Source organism: Oncorhynchus tshawytscha, linkage group LG09, assembly GCF_018296145.1.
Source record: "Oncorhynchus tshawytscha isolate Ot180627B linkage group LG09, Otsh_v2.0, whole genome shotgun sequence".
Classification (NCBI taxonomy): Eukaryota; Metazoa; Chordata; class Actinopteri; order Salmoniformes; family Salmonidae; genus Oncorhynchus; species Oncorhynchus tshawytscha.
Genome location: NC_056437.1, coordinates 80,010,057 through 80,033,223, shown reverse-complemented (window position 1 = coordinate 80,033,223; position 23,167 = coordinate 80,010,057). Strand labels below are relative to the sequence as shown.

At 42.1% G+C, this 23,167-nt stretch overlaps 1 protein-coding gene across 3 annotated transcripts; it reads left to right on the top strand.

Annotated features, from left to right (window-relative positions):
- Positions 1–9,612: 9,612 nt before the first annotated feature.
- On the top strand, positions 9,613–22,491 carry LOC112258826 (TLC domain-containing protein 4-B-like). Of its 3 annotated transcripts, none has more exons than XM_042327614.1 (7): positions 9,613–9,883; positions 11,673–11,825; positions 15,505–15,594; positions 18,287–18,345; positions 18,471–18,565; positions 18,738–18,811; positions 18,912–22,491. In XM_042327614.1, the coding sequence occupies exons 2-7, from the start codon at positions 11,680–11,682 to the stop codon at positions 19,246–19,248; spliced, it is 801 nt and encodes a 266-aa protein (XP_042183548.1). In that variant the 5' UTR covers positions 9,613–9,883; positions 11,673–11,679; the 3' UTR covers positions 19,249–22,491. The 3 variants fall into 3 exon arrangements, with proteins under 3 accessions (XP_042183548.1, XP_042183549.1, XP_042183550.1); XM_042327615.1 differs by lacking the exon at positions 9,613–9,883 and adding an exon at positions 10,077–10,299; XM_042327616.1 differs by lacking the exon at positions 9,613–9,883 and adding an exon at positions 10,636–10,739.
- Positions 22,492–23,167: the final 676 nt, after the last annotated feature.

Below are 23,167 nucleotides of genomic sequence, written 5' to 3'. Positions count from 1 at the left end.
TGATATAGAAGATATAGATACAGGATACCTATTCATTCATTGACTGTTAATTCCAAATTACTACTCCAAACTGAAAGACGATTCTTCCTTTGCAAGTTGTTTTTCTTTTTTTCTCTAGGACCTGGACAATGTTAGCGGTAAATGAACCCCCGTCCACCCCTCCATCTCTTTTCCACTGTAATGAAGCATGGATGGGGAGAGGAGAGAGAGGAGAGACGATGGAGGGGAGGAAGTGGCCGGAATGTTTGCTCCCGTCTCGACCACGGGTATTCTTGGGTTGATAATACAGATGTCGATGTTATTGCTTGAGAATACGCGTAGCTGAGTGGAAGCCATTTTCCTCAACCAACCTTTCCTTCTGGAGTCATATAGACATACAGGAGCAACATCCTCTGCCAAAGATCAATCTTCACTTTTGTACTATCAGTTGTTTTAAATGTTCTACATTATATGGACCCTCAGTGTTGATCCAAGCAGCCTCAACGCTGCCCAACACTCTCTCTCTCTGAGCTGTGTTGTGACCAGTACCTTGAGCCCCAACCAGACATCCTCTTCAGAAGGTAAGCGCCTCCCAGCCATATATCACATCCCTTTTTTGCTCTGATTATTCCTCCGCTTGACAGATGCCCTTATCAGAGGCAGTGCGTGGTGAATGGGGAATCCAATAAGAGTTTGTGAGGAAGTGGGCCTGGGCGACACCACACCACACATCAGAGGTCCAGCAGCAGCTCCTGTGGCTCGTGGCAAATAAGGTCACAGCCAAAGAGCAAATCCAATATCCAGACTGGCAGGTAGGAGCATGGACTGAATGCATTAGAGCACAAAGATAAATCTCAGCCTGGATGCTGTTTTCCAGGCTGGTTGGAGGTGGTACAGGGACAGTCAGACGGGCAGGTTGAGGCAGGGCAACAGGGAAGGACAGTCTAGGCTGAATGGTGTGGGAGATTTAACAAGCATTCCAACCAAAGATGCGTGTGTGAACTGGTGTATTTGTGATACAGTGATCTTGGTTAAACTACCTTTTTGTAACGCACATCCAAAAGTAGACATTTGACAAAACAGTATCATTGCCTTGCAAAGGTATTAGATTTTTTCACATTTTGTTGTGTTGTAAACTGGGATTCAAATGGATTAAATTGTCATTTTTTTTGTCAACAATCTACACAAAATATTCTGTAATGTCAAAGTGGAAGAACATACATTTTTTTATACAAAACATTATAACTAAAGTATAATTGTTGCGTAAGTTTTCAGCCCATTTGTTTAGGAAAGCCTTAGTTAAATCACATAAAAAAGTTACATGGACTCACTCTGTGTGAAATAATAGGGGTTGACATGATTTTTAAATGACTACCTCTTCCTCTGTCCCCCATACTGTACATACAACATCAAGTATTGAATTTAAGCACATATTCCCTCAGTCAGGGAGCTTTTGATTTTTTGAAAAGTACTTATTCAACTACAAAGACTCTGGATGAGCTTTTCAGACATTTTTAAAGAAAAAACAAATTAGACATTGAATGTCATTTTAAAACAGCTATTTTAAAACAGAGTTCAATGGCTGTAATGGTAGAGAACTGAGGATGGATCAACAACATTGTAGTGACTCCACAATAATGGCCTAAATGACAGAATAAAAAGAAAAACACAAATATACAATATATTCCAAAATGTGCGTCTTGTATGACACAAGGCACAAAAGTAATACTGCAACAAAAAACATAGCAAAGAAATACACTTTTTGGCCTTAATGCAAAGCCCTATGTTTGGGGCAAATCCAACACAACACCTCACTAAGAAATTGCCTCCTTATTTTCAAGCATGGTACTGGGGAGTTTTTAAGGATAAAATAATAGGATAGGGCTAAACACAGGCAAAATCCTAGAGCAAAACCCGCTTCAGGAAATCACTTTTCAGCAGGACAATAACCTACAACATAAGGCCAAATCTACACTGGAGTAGCTTGTCAAGAAGACAGTGAATGTTTTTAAGGCCAAGTTACAGTTTTGACTTAAATCTGCTTGAAATACTATTGCAAGACTTGAAAATTGTTGTCAAGCTATGATCCCCAACATCTCGACAGAGCTTGAATATTTTAAATAGAATAATAGGCAAATATTGCACAATCCAGGTGTACAAAACTTTAGACTTACCCAGAGAAGACTCACAGCTGTTATTGCTGCCAAAGGTGTTTCTAACATGTATGGACTCAGGGAGCTGAATACTTATGAATGACTATATTTCATTTATAACATTTGTATTCATCTTACATTTTTTATATTTTTTCAATCTTCCACTTTGACATTAGTATTTTGTGTAGATTGTTGACAAAAAAAATGACAAATCAATTTTAATCTCACTTTGCAACACAATAAAATGTGAAGAAATCGAAGGGGTTTGAATACTTTTGCAAGGCACTGTACATGTACATTAATTTTCTGTTTCATTTTTTTATTAATACTTCCACTTGTTTAACTGCACCTGTACGTGGACAAGCAGAAGAGAACTAGTGGGGTTGTGTAGGGGGATCAAATTAATAACTTCCCTCCGTGGTGATTTTCATTTTAGTGTTTTTTTAATAGGGTGTAATAAGATTATGTAAATACCTTGATTTCACAGTGGGAGGAGTCTGGGTCTCATCCATGTAAAGGGTCTTTGACAGCGTCTCTGTACTAAACACTGGAGACACTCAGCCAAGAGGATTCTCCACAGCAGCCCCTCGAGACAGCACTGACATGAGCTCCTCTCTCTCAGGGAGGTGTGTGTGTGTGTGTGTGTGTGTGTGTGGGTTCACATGCACGTGTGATAGACAGTTGGCCTAAGGTTAGCACAAGCCTCCAGACTCTTTATTCCAGTCTCTTCCTCCATCCTTTAATTCATGATAGAACTTGATCTCTAAGCCCCCGCTCATTAACCATTTTAATAACTTCATTTGTCCCTAATAAACTAAATTCCATGTTGACCCCATGTAATGGAAAGCTAGAAAGTAAACTGCGGACTTGGCGGGTAAGATGCCCAAGATTTGGGTTTGTTTACTTAATTACATACAGTACTGTATGTATTCAGGTTATAAATAAATGCTAAAGAGATTGCTCACACTGTTATTCCCTCCACTCCCATGGTCTTGCACTCAACAATGTTACAATGTCATATTTACTATTTTTTTCTATTTTGGCTATATCAACTGACCATGTTTATTTTCTGTGCATCTTGCATGCTCTTGACACTAGCATATCACTATTGAGATCTACCGTGTCTACATCTGTGATGAAGCTGGTATGCTACTGTATATTGTTCACAACTAAAACAACACCGGACAAGTCTCACTGCAGCCTGTCTCTCTGTACACTTCTCCTAATAACCATCCCAGTGAGCAAACAGAACAGAGACTTCAGACTGGGAATAAATAAGGAGGTCTTGGATTTGCTGGGTGGGGATAGCTGTAATTTCCCCTGGATGGGTCACTCCATTACAATTACCCTGTAATATTTATCTAGACAAACAAAAGGCTGTGTGCGGGAGCAGCCGGCCGCAGGGAGGAAATCACTGTGCAATAAGAGCCCTCTCATTAGGACCCTGTCTTTATCATGGAGAAGCTCTTATGAGATGTGGCAGATTAGAGGAGGGAACAGAAGGCCAGGAGAGAGTAATGGAGATGATGACCGTTATTGCAATGATCATCACTATTTGTCATCTAACGACGCGCACATTTGCACCTGTGGTAAATGTAAACTAACCAGTGTGTGTGTGGGCTGTGTGTGTGTATGTGTGTGTGTGTGTGTGTGTGTGTGTGTGTGTGTGTGTGTGGAGAGTGGAAGAGTGGAAGAGAAAACAGTTTGCATCATTTCATGTATGTGTGTGAGAGTGATTGGATGCATTTAGAATGAACAAATAGATAAAGATAGAATTAAATAAATAAGATGCAATCACATGCATTGCTCTTGGTGCCTGGCAACCAGATCTCTTGGTTGCCATGGCAACAGTTGCTACCGAATGTGAGGTGATTGGCAACCATGCCAACGAGGAGGGAATAATATTTGACCCCTCCTGCTGACGAGGAGAGGTGAGGGGGCAGAGGGGAGCTGAGAGAGAGGGAGAGGGGGATGGAAAAGAGTAGATCAAATAAAAATATAGATATTCATCTTCTGAAACCTCTTTCACACTCCTCCTTCTCAACCTCTCCCCTCTAGCACCAGCACACTTAACTACCACAGATACTAACACACACACGCTCCTGCTGCTCGCCTGCACACACACACACACACACACACACACACTCACACAAGCCCAAACTCACACTCTCTCACTCAGTCATTCTATCACACCCCCACCTACAGACACAAAAACACGTACATTATCTACTCAACACAATCTCTCACACATGCATACACTCATACTCAGACCTGTATTCATCAGCAAGGCATTGTTTTGCTCCTGAAGCTATGTGAAACAGAAGGCAGTGTGAAATCATTATGTGAACTGCTCTGCCAAGAGGAGGGCCTATCTCTTCCCTCTCCATCTCTCTATCTCTATCCTTGTTCTTCACTCTATCGCTCTTTCTCTTTATCTCTCCCCTCTTTCCTCTGTCTGCATGGCTAAACTAATAAGTGAGTGATTAATGGTCTGCTAATTGCTATGTAATCTCCGTTAATTAGCGTTGAGATTTTTCAGTGGCTGAGTGCAGTGAGAGAGAGACAAATCTAGAGTTACTGACAGTTGGATCCACAGACAGAAACACAGACACAGAGAGAGAGAGAGAGAGAGAGAGAGAGAGAGAGAGAGAGAGAGAGAGACGGGGGAGACAGACCAGGGAACAGATGAGTGAGTAATTTGATAAGGAGGTGAACATTACTATACATGTATATAGTTTTTGCTTGTTGGTCAGGAACCCTCATGAATATGTTCTTTATTCCTGGATAGTTTCCTCTTTGTTCACTGGTTATTCAACCAAGATGGGCAGAATATAGCACAGCAGTATGTCAGTCAGGTCAAACCTGCACATTCACCAGATACAGATAAAACAAATGAAAGTGCATAAACAGTACACAATGTCTGTTCACGATTCTCATTTAGATGTAAACCAAACACTGGCAGTGCTTTTGAACTCTACACCTGACCCACATGCACCACAGTGTCTGGACTGGAGTATCTGCAGGTGTTTTGCACCAGTGTTTAGACTAGTAGATGTAGCTAGAGCCCCAGGGATGTAAATTAGCATCTGGGAGTTGGGCTCCAGGTAAGCCAGGTGACAGGTGTGTGGGTGTCTTCAGGATGGAGAGCAGCCATCTCAGGCCAGATGTGCTGCACCACAGATGTGTCAGTGAGAGTCATAACAGACCAGAGCCCAGCTGCTTAGATAACACATTGCGCCTTGTCTGATGGCTGCCCTTAAACTGGGTATGGCAGGCCTTGTGATAGACGGTAAACAGGATTAAGTTCTGCTTGACATTCATCAGGGCAAATGTATGGACTGAGATGTTGTTTGTGGTCATTGTGTGTGTGTCTGTGTCTATGTGACCTGTGTGCAATATTGGTGCTTTATATGAATGTGTGCTCTGCTTAGTTGTGTGTGTGTGTATGTGCATGTTTCTGTTAGTTAGTTGTGTGTGTGTGTGTGTAGGTGTTGCATGGAATAGATTGTGCATGGCACAGTACAATTTATGGCACCTTCTACTGCCCTCCCTTTCAGACGCCTCCACATGCCCCCACACACAGAGACCTGGCAAAATCTGTACTGCTACACATCTCATTCCAACTGTTTTACATTAATAGCAGAATATTACATAATGTTGCATAAACTGAATATACACACAGAATGTATTCCTTTGAGATGAGGGCAAAGAGAGCAAAGGAGTTTGGTAAATATGGTTTATAATTTGTTTCTTTGCTATATTCACTTCTTACATCATGAAATATTGGTGCTCATAATGCCGAATTTCACAACCACAGGAGTCATTGACGACAGTAAACACCTCGACTCCCTTCAGAGCTGCTGCCTGTTACTATAAGATAACAATAATGCCATCTTGTGTTCCTCTCCGGTACGACAAGGCCATATTTTGAAAGCTTTGTCTCGTTTTGGCCTTTGACCTTTCTTTTTTAATATAAATTACAATAATAATACGGTAATATAGCATACAATTAGCATACATGTTCCCACAATTTTGAGCTTGTCCCAAGCACTAAGCCCCAGGTTCAAACAACAGGGCCACTTTACTAAAACTGCTAATCTAATGTCATTATGGATGAAGTCAGCATGTTCCAGGTTAGTTTGTCCTCATTAAAATTCTATAATTGTTTCCATTTTTCTTTTACAAGTTAATTGGTACTTGCAATAAACTAAGGCTACTGATTAATACCCCGATGAGCTAATTAAACATACATAAGCTACTAACAGAAACTTTTTTATATTCAGACAGTAGGCTAACACAATTGAACATAGAGTTTGGTGTTGCATTGCTCACAAGTGACCCTTCCATTGTCTTTTCTGAACCACACACAAATCAGCTTCTTGACAAAAATGGCCATAAGAGAAAGCAGTGTTTACCCATCATTCTCTTATTTTGTCACGGTTGTTTCGTAAGTCCGTTTTTTCCCGTTTGTGATATATCGAGACAGTTATTTCAGAGCTATTATTATTTATATGTGTTGTTATCTGAGTTAGTTGGCAATGGACATGTAATAATGTGTGTTTGAACTCTCCCACTTCCTTCACACCTGCTTAACCTGCATTTCTTGTCACACATCCAGACACAATTGACACAGTTGCCTTCCAAAGGCATCATTATGCACTAACAAAGCTTTTCAAAATTCCCTCATGTTACCTAATTATGCCCATTAAGTGACCACTGACATTATGTGGTTATTTTCCATCAGCCACTATACCGACTTATTTTACTCCTTTCATCCCATCTCCTTTCATTCAGCCACATTGATACCCACTTACTTTCTTTGGCATAATTGAGTACCGTCTCCTCACAAGATTGTGTCTATTGCAGAGAGATCTCATGGATCATCAATTCTGTCCCTACTGGGCAAAATAACCTGTCTCTTAGTCTCTACAGTACATGTGATGCTCGTTGCACTATCATTTAATGATATAAACTACTTTAGCTGGGAGGGGCCTTTTCTTTCTCAGCTGCTGACCTCCTCCTCTAGATGATCTTCCTGAAATCCAATCAAGTCCCAAACAGCTGTTTCCTCAGGCCACGGCCAAGGCTATGTATGTCTGTGTTTCTGTCATAGTTTTGACTCTCATCTCCTTTCTTCTTTTTCCTCTGAAAAATGTTCTCCTCAGCCTGCCGATCGACGACCTTCTCCTGGGCTGGATGACAACTATCCAGGACCTCCATCCTCTTTGCCAGTGACATCACACAATCCACTCTCTTTTCCCTATTCTTCCCCTGAACTTGACAGTGGTTCACTGTTCCTGTTGGCACACGCACAAAGATTCAGATAGTATCTTGAAATCTACTCTGCCCTCCAGCTAGTAGTGCTTAAGATTCATTGCTTATCATTACTGAGGAGGACACCCACAATTGGCACAGCAGTAAGGTGACACATTCACTGGAGAATTTGGCTAGCATGAGCCTAGAATAGCTTCCTTAAAATAGCTACTCTCATACACATATCATTATCATGATCTGATGGATTTATTTACGTTAAAGAAATATATGTTGCAAAAATAAGAGTGACAATGTGTGTAAAGAATGTGTTACTGGCAATTTGAGTATGATTTTGTTAGAAATTACATTTGTTTGACAGCCTTGATTGTGGTAAACACAGCAACCTCCCATCATGCACCAGAAGAAAATGATTAGAATGGTTTTGACTAGATGATATTCAGCTATGGATGAAAGTGACTTTTTGTAGCAGGTTAGTAGAATTTAAGCTGCAGGTTAAGATAGCTTAGAAGGTTAGGATAATTAGATGGAGTTTATGAAAAGGGTTAGGGTTAGCTAAAAATGCTCTCCTAACCTGTTACAAAAAGTGACTTCCGTCCATAACTGTAGCCTATCTAGTCACAACTGATAAGAATTGACCTGTTAATACTACTGCTTAGTGCTGATAGAAACATGGTAAGACAACCAGGCAGCACTTTGGTGTCAATTATCTGCCAGTTATTCTACAGGCTATGTGCTCAGAGCAAGCATTCTGCATTTTTTTAAATATAACTATAAAAACACATCCCAGTAGAGACATCTGTGGTTTGACCAAAGGTCAATGCGGCAATCTGAGGAATTCACATAGTTTAGCAGAAAGCAGATGTTATGGAATAAGCAATGTACTTTACCACTCTACTGTACCATAATGGACTGTATAGCATACTGTTTTCCTAATTTAGCTAAAAGCAGCCTTTATGGAATAAGTGGCTATATGTTAGAGGCATGCCATAAGGATTTCCTTTATCTTTCTCTAGGCATACCGATAACAGTGGGCATGGCGAAGCACTGCCCTCACACAGTTTATGTAGGGCAAGTTTTGAATGTTGCCTTCATGACCATTTGAAAAATTCCCTTAAATTTGAAACTGAACGTCAATCAAAACACGTGCTACTCTGTGCAATATTTCACGATCAATAAAGTGTTAAATAACAAAAAAATTTTACAAATTATATAACTGTTTTTACAATCCTGAAGTAGTTTTAATTTCATATTTCCATTGCATGTGATTGCATTATGTCTCCCAAGAATGTGATTTTTTGGAAGAATGAGTGGTGTTTAATCTGTTCTGATTAGCAGTTCATGTTTGGTTAATCTTTGAAGCCCTTGATTGTTAGCGATAGGATTACTTTCGCCTGTGTCATCTGTCTCCATCCACTCTTTCAGCACTTCACTCTTTGTCACTGGATCTCTAGCCCAGGGCCTTCTATTTACAAGAAGGCTCTAATCTAGTTTATAATCAATGCCAAATACCTACGTGTCAACATGGGAAGTGCAAGGACACAGGATGTTGGTGGCACCTTAATTGGGGAGGAGGAGCTCATGGTAATGGCTGGAGAGGAATGATTGGAAATATCAAATACATCAATCACATGGTTTCCAGGTGTTTTGATGCCATTCCCATTTGCGTCCTCCCCTTAGCAGCCTCCTTGCTGGAAACCAGACAGACAACCTTGACTCAGGAGGATGACTCAGTAGGTGACAGCACAGAGCCATACAATGACAGAAATAACCACTTCTTTCAAAATACATTGGATTCATAATAGCTCTGTCTGTAAAACCCTTTCAGTTTCCAATTATAATAAGTAAAATAAAATACACATGGAAATGTGCTAATATAAAAAATGTAGCCTTGATTTAATTGGCCTATGGCAAATGTAAAAATATGACCTAACTAATTTGCGGTATATTCAATAGCTTGTCAAGCTGCCTGCAGTTCTTCGTGTTTTAGTTGTGGTCATCTTACAAATGCAGGGTTTCATAGCAACGATGCTAACTATGCCTTTGCAACGATGCTAACTAATTCTTTGTCATTGAAGAATATAACGCTGTAATGAATGTGGCCTTTGTTTATTGTGGGTGTGGCCAAACCGAGGGGTGTGAGCTAAAGGGTGGGTGGTATCTGCGTGTTCGCGTCACAGGTTAGTGCTAGCTGTCAATTGAAAACAAAACGTCTACAACTTTATATTTTAGGCAAAACTTGAAACGCATGGTGGCAGGGAAATGAGCCTGGAATCCGCAATTATCTAGCTACTGTAATAGTTATGCATGAATGCCGCTGCTTTCGTCGTATAGCCTTTTTCACGAGGACTTACACTAGAGAGCTAGCGGGCTACTGCTAGCTAGCTGACTTGCTAAGTTAGCTACCTAAGAAAGTGAAAGAAGACGGCAGCTGAACAGAAGCTATACCAACTTACTCAGACCTATGCGACTGATATCAGGTAGTTATTTATCTAGCCAGCCTTTCACTTATTTTGTTCACAACACAGCGATACATTGAGCTAATGCACTGCAATTGGTATGTGTTAAACATTTAGCTAGTGACCGCAATACGACCAATGAATACGACCCTGGTTGTGGCAATATTGCACTGCTTTCTAGTCAGTAGCTGTGCTCTCATAATTCGTGTAGCTAGCTTGGTTAGTCAACTTGTGGCTAAACTGGAAAGTGTACTACTGGCGACAATGTTTCCGAAAATCGAAGGATTGTACACGTTTCTTGTCGTGCACACGTTTGCTGTGTCACGCGCCGCAGAGAACAAGTGGACTGTGCTGACAAGTTACGCATGATGATGTAGCTCCCTGCAACCGCAAAAAAAAGAGCACTACACCAGACGGGAGAAGCTGTCCATTTACCAGTTATGTTTTAATATCCTCATTATTTTAAAGTCTAGGCCAGGGAAGTAATTGCCATTAACCCAAGCGTTGGTGACATTTTTGTCTGCATCCCAAGATTTACGTTATTAAATTGAAAGGAAATCTCATCACTTGTCAGTTGGCCTAGAATGCCAGTCGTAATTTTACCGTCATGAGCTGCATTTAGACTAAACAAATATTACATTCATTGTATTTTTGCACAATCTGTCTTCTAAAAACCTCAATGGCATATGCATTACAGGAGAGAGGGGACGTTTTATATTTCCACTGGAACATGGGAAATTGAACCTGCTATTTGTGTTGGTCGATATACCAAAAGGTCTGACAACAGCATATAGTGCAGGAGAACAAGGTCAAAGTGGATGGTGGTTGTCGGTATGCAGGCCTTTCCCCTCCTAGGCAGTCAGAACCAGCTTGCCAGGTGAAGAATGCTAATGAATAATTGAAGCACATGCAGCATATGATCAGCATGCTCTGGAACAATGAGGCTTCTCTCAAACACTGCTATTTTATTGGTCAAAATGTTATCTGGATAATACTACAAATTCCTGATTGCTTACAGAGTTAGGCCTATTCCAAGGAGAGCTGGGTTAATTGCATGGGCCACTGCAGTAGCTAAGCTACCGGTTTCCTGTGATAGTGTTGATCAGCTTGACACAATTGCCTGTCCTCACATCCATGCTCAGAGCAGATGCATGGAACTGTGGTTTGTAGTAGCCTATGTTAAACAGTGAATGTGTTTGTATCGGACTAAAGTGGCATTAGGCTGTACTGTACCAATGTACTGGAAATGTGTGTTGATTTTGACACTAGACACTGAGTGAACATGGGGTGTTCCCCATTGTCCGGCTGTCGCTCTGTGGGTCCAGTCCTATTTTCTGTACATTTAGGCCAGGGGTACTGACTTACCCTATGAGGTTCTGAGCCTGCTGGTTTTCTGTTCTACCTGATAATTAATTGTACACACCTGGTGTCACAGGTCTCAATTATTCCAAGACTCTTGATAGCATGCATTCACCAACAGGAACCTCTAGCTCTTTACAATCATCTTTCCTTTCAATTCTTAGCCACAATTGCACATTTAATCCCTGTGCAAAATATTTGTCCAATAATGAATTATTTATTTTCTCTCGTTTCTGCTCTTTTACAACCATCTCCTTTTCAATGGCTCTCTCCCTTGCCCTCCTGTCCCTCCTTTGCCACCCTGTTTTGCTTCCTTCCATCCTCCACTTCTTCTCCTATTCCTTCCGCCCCCCCCTCTACATTCCCCCTGCCAGTCTAGGGGTATCGTGTCTTCTGTACAGTAACAGTACATGCCTCTCACCCTTCTCTCTCCTGGTGTGGTACACTGTAGGTGAGTGATGGAGACAAGAGAGTTGACTGTGGTGGCTGGCAGCTTCGTGGGGTTTCAGCTGCTCTTCTCCGTGGCCAGCCCACTGTTCTCCTCAACCTTCACCCCTGGCTATGGCCGCCTGCCCTCCACCAAGCTCACTGAGTGGAACTCCAGGTACAATACCCTTCCAACAGGCCTCTTAACAGGTTTCACATTATAGACTAGTATTGTACCGTTTCTGCTGTAACACACTTCTATCAGACATTAACCCAGGCACACTGATCTTAGGTCAGAAATGAGGTTGACCGATTTATCGGTAGGCTAACGATTTTGATTATGGGCTGATTTATTTTCATAACAATTGGTCATCTGCATTTTTGGACACCGATTTTGGCCGATTACATTGCACTCTAATCAGAGATCTAATTGGCATGCTGACTACCTGTTATGTCGAGTGCAGCAAGGAGCCAAGTAAGGTGCTAGCTAGCATTAAACTTATCTTATAAAAAACAACCATCTTAACATAATCACTAGTGAACTACACATGGTTGATGATATTACTAGTTTATCTAGCTTGTCCTGGTGCATGTAATCGATGTGGTGCCTGTTAATTTATTATTGAATCACAGCCTCTGGTAACAGTTTGATTTAACAAGCGCATTTGCAAAAAAGCACTGTTCATTGCACCAATGTGTACTTAACCATAAACATCAACACCTTTCTTAAAATCAATACACAAGTATATATTTTTAAACCTGCATATTTAGTTAATATTGCCTGCTAAGATGAATTTCTTTTAACTATGGGAAATTGTGTCACTTCTCTTGCGTGCTGTGCAAGCAGAGCGGGGTATATGCAGCAGTTTGGGCTGCCTGGCTCAAAAGCAAATTGTGTGAAGACCATTTCTTCCTAACAAAGATTTAAAATTTGCCAAATTGTCTATCATTATGACATAACATTGAAGGTTGTGCAATGTAACGGCAATATTTAGACTTAGGGATGGACTTCAACCCGTTAGATAAAATACAGAATGGTTCCGTATTTCACTGAAAGAATAAACGTTTTTTTACAAAATGATAGCTTTTCCATATCATTTGACCATATTAATGACCAAATTATTTCTGTGTGTTTATTATGTTATAATTAAGTCTATGATTTGATAGAGCAGTCTGACTGAGCAGGGGTAGGCAGCACAGGCTTTAAGCATTCATTCAAACAGCACTGTCCTGCATTTGCCAGCAGCTCTTAGCTGTGCTTCAAGCATTGCGCTGTTTATGACTTCAAGCCTATCAACCCCGAGATTAGGCTGGCAATACTAAAGTACCTAATAAGAACATCCAATAGCTCTCTATACCAAATACAAATGGTATGAGAGAAATATTCCTATAATAACTACAGCCTAAAACTTCTTACCTGGGAATATTGAAGACGCATGTTAAAAGGAACCACCAGCTTTCATATGTTCCAGCAAGAATTTAAACATGAGCTTTTTTACATGGCACATATTGCACTTTTACTTCTCCAACGCTTTGTTTTTGCATTATTTAAATCAAATTGAATAGGTTTCATTATTTATTTGAGACTAAATTGATTTATTGATGTATTAAGTTAAAATAAGTGCTCATCCAACATTTTGTAATATTTATTATATATAGAGATCACCTTCTGAGTCAAAATGCAAGCCAAGAATTACTGCTCTGATTTTTTTTCATGATTTAAAAAACGTAAGCCAATGCACATTGACCAATTAAAAACAGTACTGTAGCAAAATGAGGTTTGTGATTAAGCAATACAAATTTAAAATCTAGACAAAAACATTTACAAAAAAACCTAATATCACACAGTCAACCTCATCAGACATTTAGAAGTTCACCAAAACATTTTTCACTGTTAACACTGACAGTTTCAACACAATGGCTCTTTATGTCATTATTTATACACCATCACCTCATATTGGTTTTGCTTGAATTGCCCAATGCGTTGTTGTTGGGCCATTTTTAAAAATTATACTTCAAAATTTGAGGAAGGCTATAAGAACACACCGGTAATAGATCCATTGTTGCATTACTTCTGAGGCACAGCTGATTGAGAATACATTTAAATAATTTGTCTTTTATTTTACTGGGCAGATGGTGCCTGCATCTAATGGTCAGTCTCAGCGGAGGGAGAGAATAGCAGACTGAGGTTCCGCCTGTCAAAATCCCTCCGCTCTCCCTTTCCTCCACTGACACTGACCAAAAAGAGACACCGTCTTCCAGCTGATGGCAACTCGAGTTGCACCGTTATTTCTGCCTCATGCACATATTCATGTTACTCCTATGAACAGAGAAAGTGAAATATTAAAAAGACCCAAGCTGCTAATAATAACAACAATGCAAGCCTATAGATACACTTTCCTACACATTCATTACTGCTGCAGTGCTTGTTTTAGCGCTGAGTGGAAATGGGAAGAACATCGGCTTATAAAAGTGTTGAATACAAAGTGTTGACAGTGCTGAGGAGAACTTTAATGTGATCTCACTCATAAAACAGCAGTTCTTTGATATATTTGTTGACAGTCTCTCTAGTCATGGGTTTTCATTTGAAATCTCACAGTATCAATTTTGCTTAGTATCAAAATAGCTTTCTTTTATACCTGCTACCTTACTGCCATCACAGTAATCTGAGCCATCCGATTGGCTAGCGATAGGCCTATAATGCACTTGATTTGCTCTCCAGCCCCACTGGGAAGGCAGAGTTTGTACATTCAGACACATGAAATGGTTCAAAATGACAACAGTTCAGATACTTGGCACACAGGGCAGCTGAATCGGGTGCACCTACCACCAACAGCCCGAGACAAATAAAATAGGAACACAAGGCTTTATTGTTGTTTTTTTTTTTTTACAGAAAGGTTTGTCGACTAGGAATCGACTGGAGGAAGTGGTCTCACCTGTTGGTGAGATCCTAGAAAGTTGAGAAAAGTTCAGTCTCGTGCTTCCCCCGTGGGCTGACATTTCTTCTGCGCGGCAGTCCTGGGGGGGAGCTGCGCGGCAGTCCTGGGGGGGAGCTGCGCGGCAGTCCTGGGCCTCAGTTCAAACAGGGGTCATGCACACTAAACACTGCTACAGGATGTGTGTACCATGGCATAACAAGCCAAAGGTGATGCACTGATAGTGGTTGAAGTTTGATTCAAAGTTACCCATCATTGCATAACGGCTCCCAATGTGTCAGTGTGTTATTTATTCAAGCTTTGCTTGTAAAGGGACACAGAGAATATCTACAGTAAGATGCACAGCAGAGATGTAACCCTGAGGCGTAGGCTAAGGAACACCTCACTAGCTAGAGGAAGGGAGGGGCAAGAGGGAGAGCAAATTCACTTGCCCCTTCTGCTTCATAAGAGACTGCCTCAAATTCCACTCTCCTCCTTGGTCATGGCAGTTATACGCTCTCAGATAGTCATGTTATAATGGTGACACTAAAAATAACAATTTTCATTGTACAGTGGCTGGTTTGTGGAGCCAGCATTGCTAGGCCAGTGTGACTGCTAGTGTGCTCAGGGTCTGGGGACTGTGTGTGCGGATGAGGGGAGATAAGAGGCGTGGTAGCACTGGAGTTCACTAGCCCAGATAAAGAGTCCCAGAGGTCAATGAAACCTGAGTAGTTTTACACACACGATTCTCCTTCAAATGAGTTTCATTGCCAAGGTTCCACACGGCCCCAATGAGGTTTCTTCATTGTGTTCTCAGTGCTATAAAGGATGTTATTGTTATGTTACTTGAACTGTTTATTAGTATTACTGCTGCCGTGGTGCTAATCTTGCATCATTCTCTGCCATGGCGCTGACTGTCCCTGTTTCTGTGTGCTTGCCCAGATTGGTGTCCACTGTCCATGCTCTGATCGTGGGCCTCTTCTGTCTCTACATCCTGTGGTTTGATGATTCTGTCAACGCAGACCCCGTCTGGTAAGATAAACTGCATTACTGTCTGCTTTCTGTCACTCTAACAGCCATGGCTACTAGCCTACCCCAAGAGGGTGGGAAGGATGATGCTGCCATTCCCCACTGTCAGAGAGAAATCTCGGTGGAGTCTCCAGAGGTGTAGATTCAGTGGATTTGTCCTTTCATTGTCTTTTCTATGTTCTCTCTCCTACTGCTGACTGTGTGATTACATCATTGTATCCTGAAAGAGAGGAATGGTAATTTCCCCCTATCCCTCCCTCCCTCTCCCTTCTGTTTCTGTCTTCTACTCTCCTCTCTCCTATTTCTGTCTTCTACTCTTGTTTCTCTCCTTCTGTTTCTCTTCCTCTTGTTCTTCCTCTGTCAACAAGGCTCCTTTTCATAGCAAAAACAGCAGCCCAGTCTTCAGCCCCCCTTCTGGTAACTGTCTCCCCTGAGTCCCCCACCCCCAGCAGCACCCTGCGTCTCTGGCTGTCTGATCAATACAGCACTTCCCTCGCTCTCATTGTCTGTCTGTCGCTGATGGAGCAGAGAAAAGGGGTTGTGAAGGGCCAATGGGGAGGAGTCCTGCCACCCCCCTTCATCTGCTCTGTGTCCAAATGTCTCACATTTAGACTACTCTCTTTTTCCTTCTTTCTTTGTTGTTCCTTTACTGTCATAGGGTTTGTTTAATATGGGTGTAATTGTTGTACCCTCCCAGCCCAAGACATGTTGTCTTGTTTTTTTCCTTTGTTTTGGTCTTTGTCTGTGTAGTATTGGCACTGTCCTTTTGTCTCTTATGTATTTGCTTTCCTGCCCGTCTCTTACTTTTCCTCTATTTAGACTGGTAGCCATGTTATTTTGCTAGCGCAGTAGCTAGTTCCTCTTATTGCAACACTGAATGGTGTAAGCATTAAATCCTCAGACAATCTGATTTGCATTACAGCATCATTTAGACATGCCACAGACTGGCATTGTGCTGGGCTTCACAGAACTAACCGCCCACAAAACCTGCATTGTGACAGATTCAGCTTCTCGCAACGTCACTCTGGCTACCTGGGTTTTGTCATCGTAATCCAATCAATCCAAATCGCTTTCCAAATCCGCCTACCTCAAATCGCCTGATTGGTTTATCTGAGCTTTAAAAGTGCGATGTGAGCAGAATACAGACTCAATTGGTTTAAAACAATAGTGCTCAGTTGGTTGATCAGAGTTCAGTGATGTAACCCCAGGTGTGGTTTACTGTAACATTAAGATCCCTTTATTGGTCAAATACACACAAGGTCCAACTGAACTGTGACTTCTGCTTTTTAACCCAACACTTCCAAAAGACTAATACATACACATAAATATAGAGGTTTTGGAGAGGTGCAGGGGACTACCACACTAGGTGCCCGGGGAGCTGTTGCTGGGGGGGTTAAGTGCCTCGCTCACGGACACAACGGCAGACAATGGAATCTAGGATTTGATACCAGCAACCCTCCGGTTGCCAGCTCACTTCCCGACAGATTTTTCCCGGCAGACCAGGGATTTAAACTGGCAACCGTCCGGTTGCTGGCTCACCTCTAACCGCTAGGCTGCCTGCTGCCCTGCCATACCTGGATCAGTCATGGAATCTGAGAACCTTTGAACCGATCTCATACCGACCCCTCCTGTTGATCTATCTAAGTTCATCTCTTAGCTTTAACAGATACACAAGTTTATCTACGAATGTCTTTGATTCTCTATATGGGTAAATCGATTATTAGGCTTATGGGTGGGCTCCAGGATGTACAGTAAACATGAAGTGAAGAAACGATTGGCTGCATATGACATTGATCGTGGCTACATGAGTGGGGTTCAGAGAGGATGTTGCACTCAGACATACCCTGAACGGGTACGTTGGGGTGAAGGTCAGTAGAGGTGAGGGAGGGAGGTGTCACGTGGCGCCCTCCTCTGATCCAGAGAGCACGTCGTGGTGAGCTGTCACAGAGAGCCATGACCCCGCCCTCAGCAACAGGATACCTGTGATGGAGAGAGGCCAAAATCAGATCCAGTGTCACTTTACTGAGATGGACACACATTAGGACCACAGTCACTTAGCAGATGCTCTTGTCAAGAGCCTCTTGTGCTACAGTCCACTCACAGGCCTAGGCAGTAAATGTGGCCCATGTGATACAGTGATCTGATAATGATGGCGTTGCCAAAACCTTGTCCGAACAACTGAGTCGTACAATCCACTCCTACAGTCGAGAACAGTGGTACTCACTCTTACAGTATGAATGAATGCAGGCTACTGCTCACATGTACACACATCCTGACACGTATTTGTCCATGAGCACACAATCACACAAGGGTACAGCAGGCAAACGGAAACACACTCTCTGTGTGTGAGCACAACGCATTTGTCAACACAGTGCTGTTTAAACTGGACCTTCCCTGGACACGGGTATCTCAGTAGTAGCAAGACTATGACTCATGACATGGCCATGAGAAGAATGTGCCTATTTGAATGCTAGAGAAAAGATTGTAGGTGAAGTTTCATTTTTTTATTAGCTCTCATTGGAGACCCCTGCAGTAGACTTCACTAATATAGTATGTAGAATGTTTTGTGGACTTCACTAGATTTCTGTGAAATCGTAAGTAGCTTTTGTTTCTGTTTTACAGTAGTTTTAGCATTAATCTGTAATGTGGCAACTGTTATTCTGAAAGAACACTTTGTTTTGTTTTTGCTGTACAGGGGGGAGCCTGGACTAGTGAAACTTAATGTGGCCATAACATGTGGTTATTTGCTCTATGGTGAGTCTCTCTCTCTCTCTCCATGTTTATCCTCTTGTATAACAATAAGCCATCCACATTTCCCTGTAGACAGTAGATGAAAATAATAAACTGTGTGCTAACTACCCACTTGTTGTTCTGTGTAGACCTTGTGCTTCTGGCCACTAACTGGAGCACAATGGGGGACAGCTTTTTTGTCTGCCACCACTTGGCGGCGCTCTATGCATATGGATATGTCTTGGTGAGTCTGGGGGAAAACTATGAGCACAATGGCTAATATTAGATGGCTCTTTGGGTTTTGGTATTGAAATACTCACGTCTTCTTTCTAAAGATGTGTTGCACATTTAGTCTGTTTTTTAGTTTATTTCTGCCCATGTCTATTTGTGGTAATACGTCTTTACGCCCTCTGCAGTCTCGTGGCGTGCTTCCCTATTTCGCCAACTTCCGTCTCATTTCAGAGTTATCCACACCTTTTGTGAACCAAAGGTAAGCTAGCTCCACTTTTACTATATATGAATTAATATTCCTGTTTATCAGCCCCTACCTCTGTCAGTGTTGACATTATTCCGTTCTCATCCACCTATAGGTGGTTCTACGAGGTGCTGAAGTACCCTCGCTCGGACCGCTTGGTTGTGGCCAACGGCATGGCCATGGCAGTGGTCTTCTTCATGGTGCGCATCTTCGTCATGCCTCCCTACTGGGCCCGGGTGTTTGCCACCTTCGGAACGGAGGCCTTTGAGCGCTTGGGCATCGGTGCTCAGGTGGCCTGGATCACATCCTGTATCGCCCTGGACATCCTCAACACCATCTGGATGTACAAAATCGCCCGCGGCTGCTACAAGGTCATGATGGGCGCCAGTGGCAGGAAGGCCAAAGAGGTCTCCCCGCTCAAGCAGAACCATGTGAATAACCACACAGATTAAGAGATACTGGCTGGGGGGGGGGATAGACAGACTCTGTGGAAGGGAGACAGGAAGGACTTCAAGGGCTCTTATAGCCCCTGCTAGCTCCAGCCTTGCTATTATCGCCATACCTGGAAATCATGCAGCCGAATGGGGTCAGGTCCTCATCCGATTCAGCCTCGCAGACTGGTCCCACGCTAGCTTCTGTACCTCAGTGTTTCATCAATGGTATGGTGGTACCCTGGCTGGGTTTGGTTGGAGATGACAGAGTAGCTGTTAAGTACACTCATTATTGTTCAACTTCAACCCAAACTCAGTCATCTGAAGTGCCTGTGATGGACAGGTAGAAAGCAATAAAAGAAGAAACCGTACTCTGGCTCTGTCAGACTCCCTCGCCCATCATCCTTTACTCTTTTCAGTTCCCTGACCCGTCCACCCAGAGGGGAGCCTCCTGCTTTTCCCTCAGAATAAGGACCTCTTAGTGTGCTAGTTTGACAGACCGAGACACCACAATGCCTCTTACTGCATTTGCTGATGGCCTCCTTTTTATGAACACTACCTACATCGCCAGCAGACCGGTCCCCCTCTCACAGCAACAGTTCAGATGCACATCCAGGGGAAATGGAGACAGGGATGTGGGGATTGGCTCCTACCGCTGCCGCCAACTCTCCGGAATCATGTTTTTCATTGGACGCTTTTGCCTCATCTCATCCAGGGTCTGGCTGTGCTCTGTTTGGGTCTCAGTTATCCCATTTGTTCCTCCTGTTACTCAACATCAAAACCAGGAATTGACATCAACGCGTCTTAACTTCACTACACTATCAAAACCCTCTGTTACAGCTGAGTGGTTAAATCCATCCAGTTTGATGCTTCTGTTCTACCTCTCCCCTGCCTTATAAAGATGTGTCAGTCCCTCCATATGAGAATAATCACAATGAGTTGTTTTCTCCTTCTGTAAAGACGTTTTAGCCTTTGGAAAGATCTCATCTATTATCTCTAGTATCTCTAGTGGACTGGAAAGGACGTTTTCTCTGTTTCTCTGGAGATTTTCCCAGCCACTGCAGTGTAACACTACTGTTAGACACTAGAACAAGTGTTGTGTTTATCTAAGGTACCTCTGGGGATTTTAACTTCCATTTTTCTCTATTTGCTGTGTTCTATTGAGAACTGAATTTGGAACAAGAGCAGGTCCCTTTAGGGGGGGGAAATTATCCTGTTTTAGGTGCTGTTCTGCCTACAGAGTGGCAGCCATAGGAATGCTGGAAATGTGATGTTCCCAATCGTTTCTTTAGATATTCATGTAAGATCAATTATGAATGACCTATCTGACAAGAACAGCCATACGCTGGCAATGTTGTACTATATGTGTAGCCATGTAAAGTCCTACTGTATTACTCAGTTGGAAATCTTCCTTTCAAATCAAGTTGATTTGATTGATTCAAATCACAGAGCTTGTTAAGGAAACGTTGGATTATGATTTATACTCTAGTTTGGATCACTAAACAGGATAAATATGAATTGCATTAATCTATGGTTTCCTCTGCACTTCATTTTAATCAGTGTATTTTATGTTTTTCACCCAGCTGTATTGAGTGCATGTTAAGTGTTTTGTTTTCTGTCCTCCTCCCTGTCCCGTTGACGTCGTTTGGGACGGGGGTCTGAAATGTTTGACTTTTCACTGTGGAATGAAAGCACGCTCCCCATGATGGAGCAATAACCTTTTGAGACCCTCCATGTACCACCGAGGAGGGTTGTATTGTCGTGCCTTTACGCAAACAGGAAATCTATTGCAGTCCGGTAGAGATTAGCATGACATTTTAATGTAAAACTGCTGTTTGTTTTCCTTTTTTCTCGCTATTGAAATCTCTTCTCTCTATGGATACTGTTATGTATATATTTTTGTACCCTGCACAATAATGAATCCAGACCAGTATTCTCCAAAGTTGACCCCTCTGTAGGGCCTGCTTGTTTTTCTCCTGAACATAGGAGCGGGCCCCGATTTTATAAAAGTTGTGGTGGTTCTAGTGGCATTAGGAGAAGTGGCCTAGAGGCTGCTGGTTATGATCAGAATGAAGATGAGATTGGAAATGTAATTATTGTTTGTGTAGTTATTCAGCTACTTCAGCTCTGTTGAGAAGCTAGTGAGATTCGGCTCACTCTTTTCACCCAGTCCTCCAATACATCAAGCTGTGAATAGAGCAACATGTTTGTATCATTCATCAGTCAAGAAAACAGCTGAGTACATGTGTAGCCTGATGAGATTTCTGGTTCACCAGTAGGCTGTGGTGTGCATTTAAGTCTGCTTCGGATGCCTGTGAGAGAGGCTGTACTTCTGCACAATGTCCAATGTTTGTACAAACTATTAGTTGGATGTGTAGTGTTTGTCACTTGACTTCAGTGTGTCTGTGGTGTGTTGAATTGCAATGTAGACCTCTGGGTGATTTTTAAAATAATTAACGTTTTGGTTTTTGGAAATGAGGAAGTGACACGGCGGTTTCTGTAACATCATGCCCGAGTGCACTTGTATCCGCAAGAAATAACCGTGTGGCCTTCTATCCATTTTGAAAGGCTAGCATTGTGTATTAAGAGAAGGTACAGAGGGTCTCAGGCCCTGGTGAGAAATGAGGACATGTTGTAGCTCCTGGAAGAACTGGTAGAACCGTTGCATTTATTTCAGCTGCATTTCATCTCTTTTGTAAGGTTGAACTTAGCAGCGTCACAAGACTTTTAGCCATTTGATACTAAATGTCATGGATTAGCCAGAAAATAACCTTTGACTGAATCAATGAATTCTTGCCCCAGCTTTTTGTGGACTCTCTCGGATAGTCCTGCTTCACCTGTGGAGCAGATCTGTAGACCGCAGCAGTCGCATCCTTTCAGTCACAAGGAGGTGCAGAGATGGAACAAATTAAGTCAAGAAAATAACTAATATTCATGATGGTGATGGAACGAGTGAACATGAACTAATGAGGAAAAAAGCATAGATCAAATGTTGCCAGTGGAATTTCTTTTTTTCTCTTTTTTTTAATGCAATGACATTTGTTTATTTTCTGAATATTTTAATGTGAAAAGAACAATACACTGGCCTTAGGGTCCCTGTCTCAACACCATGTGATTTAGATTGTCTACAATGACCACTACTAATGATGTTGTTGTAGCACTGAAAGTTGAGACTTACTTGAAAGTTTTGCTCTTCAATAAATTTGAAGACCGAAAAAGCAATTGTCTCAATCATTGCTTTTTGGCTTCAGAGTATCAATTCAACACCATTGACTTTCATGTATTTTGTTTACACTGGTGCACACAAACAGACAATTTTATGAAAATACTACATGTTGGCTGCATCGTAGTCAGAATGCGTACAGCAGTGTTGGATAGTTCTAAGCCTTCTAAGGTATGTCTGGATCAGTCCAGCTAGTCCATAACATTTTAATTGTTACATGCTTCGTAAACAACACGTGTAGACTAACAGTGACATGCCCCTTAGATGCAGAATAAAAGTACGAGAAATAAATACACAATGAGCAATGATAGTTTGGCTGTATACAGGGGGTAGCAGTACAGTCTGTGCAGGGGTCTGAGGAAATTTAAGTAGATATGTACATATAGGTAGGGCTACTGAGTGGCGCAGTGGTCTAAGGCACTGCATCTCAGTCCTAGAGGTGTCACTGCAGACAACCTGGATGGAATCCAGGCTGTATCACAACCGGCCGTGATTGGGAGTCCCATAGGGCGGTGCACAATTGGCCCAGCATCGTACGGGTTTGGCCGTCATTGTAAATAAGAATTTGTTCTTAATTAACTGACTTGCCTCGTTAAATAAAGTTTGCATTAAAAAAATGAAACGGGATAGTGACTAGGCAACAGGATAGATAATAGTTACCTGTGTGAGAGGGTGCCAGCTACTGCTGCTCTTCTGCCCATTCTACAGGAGTTAGAG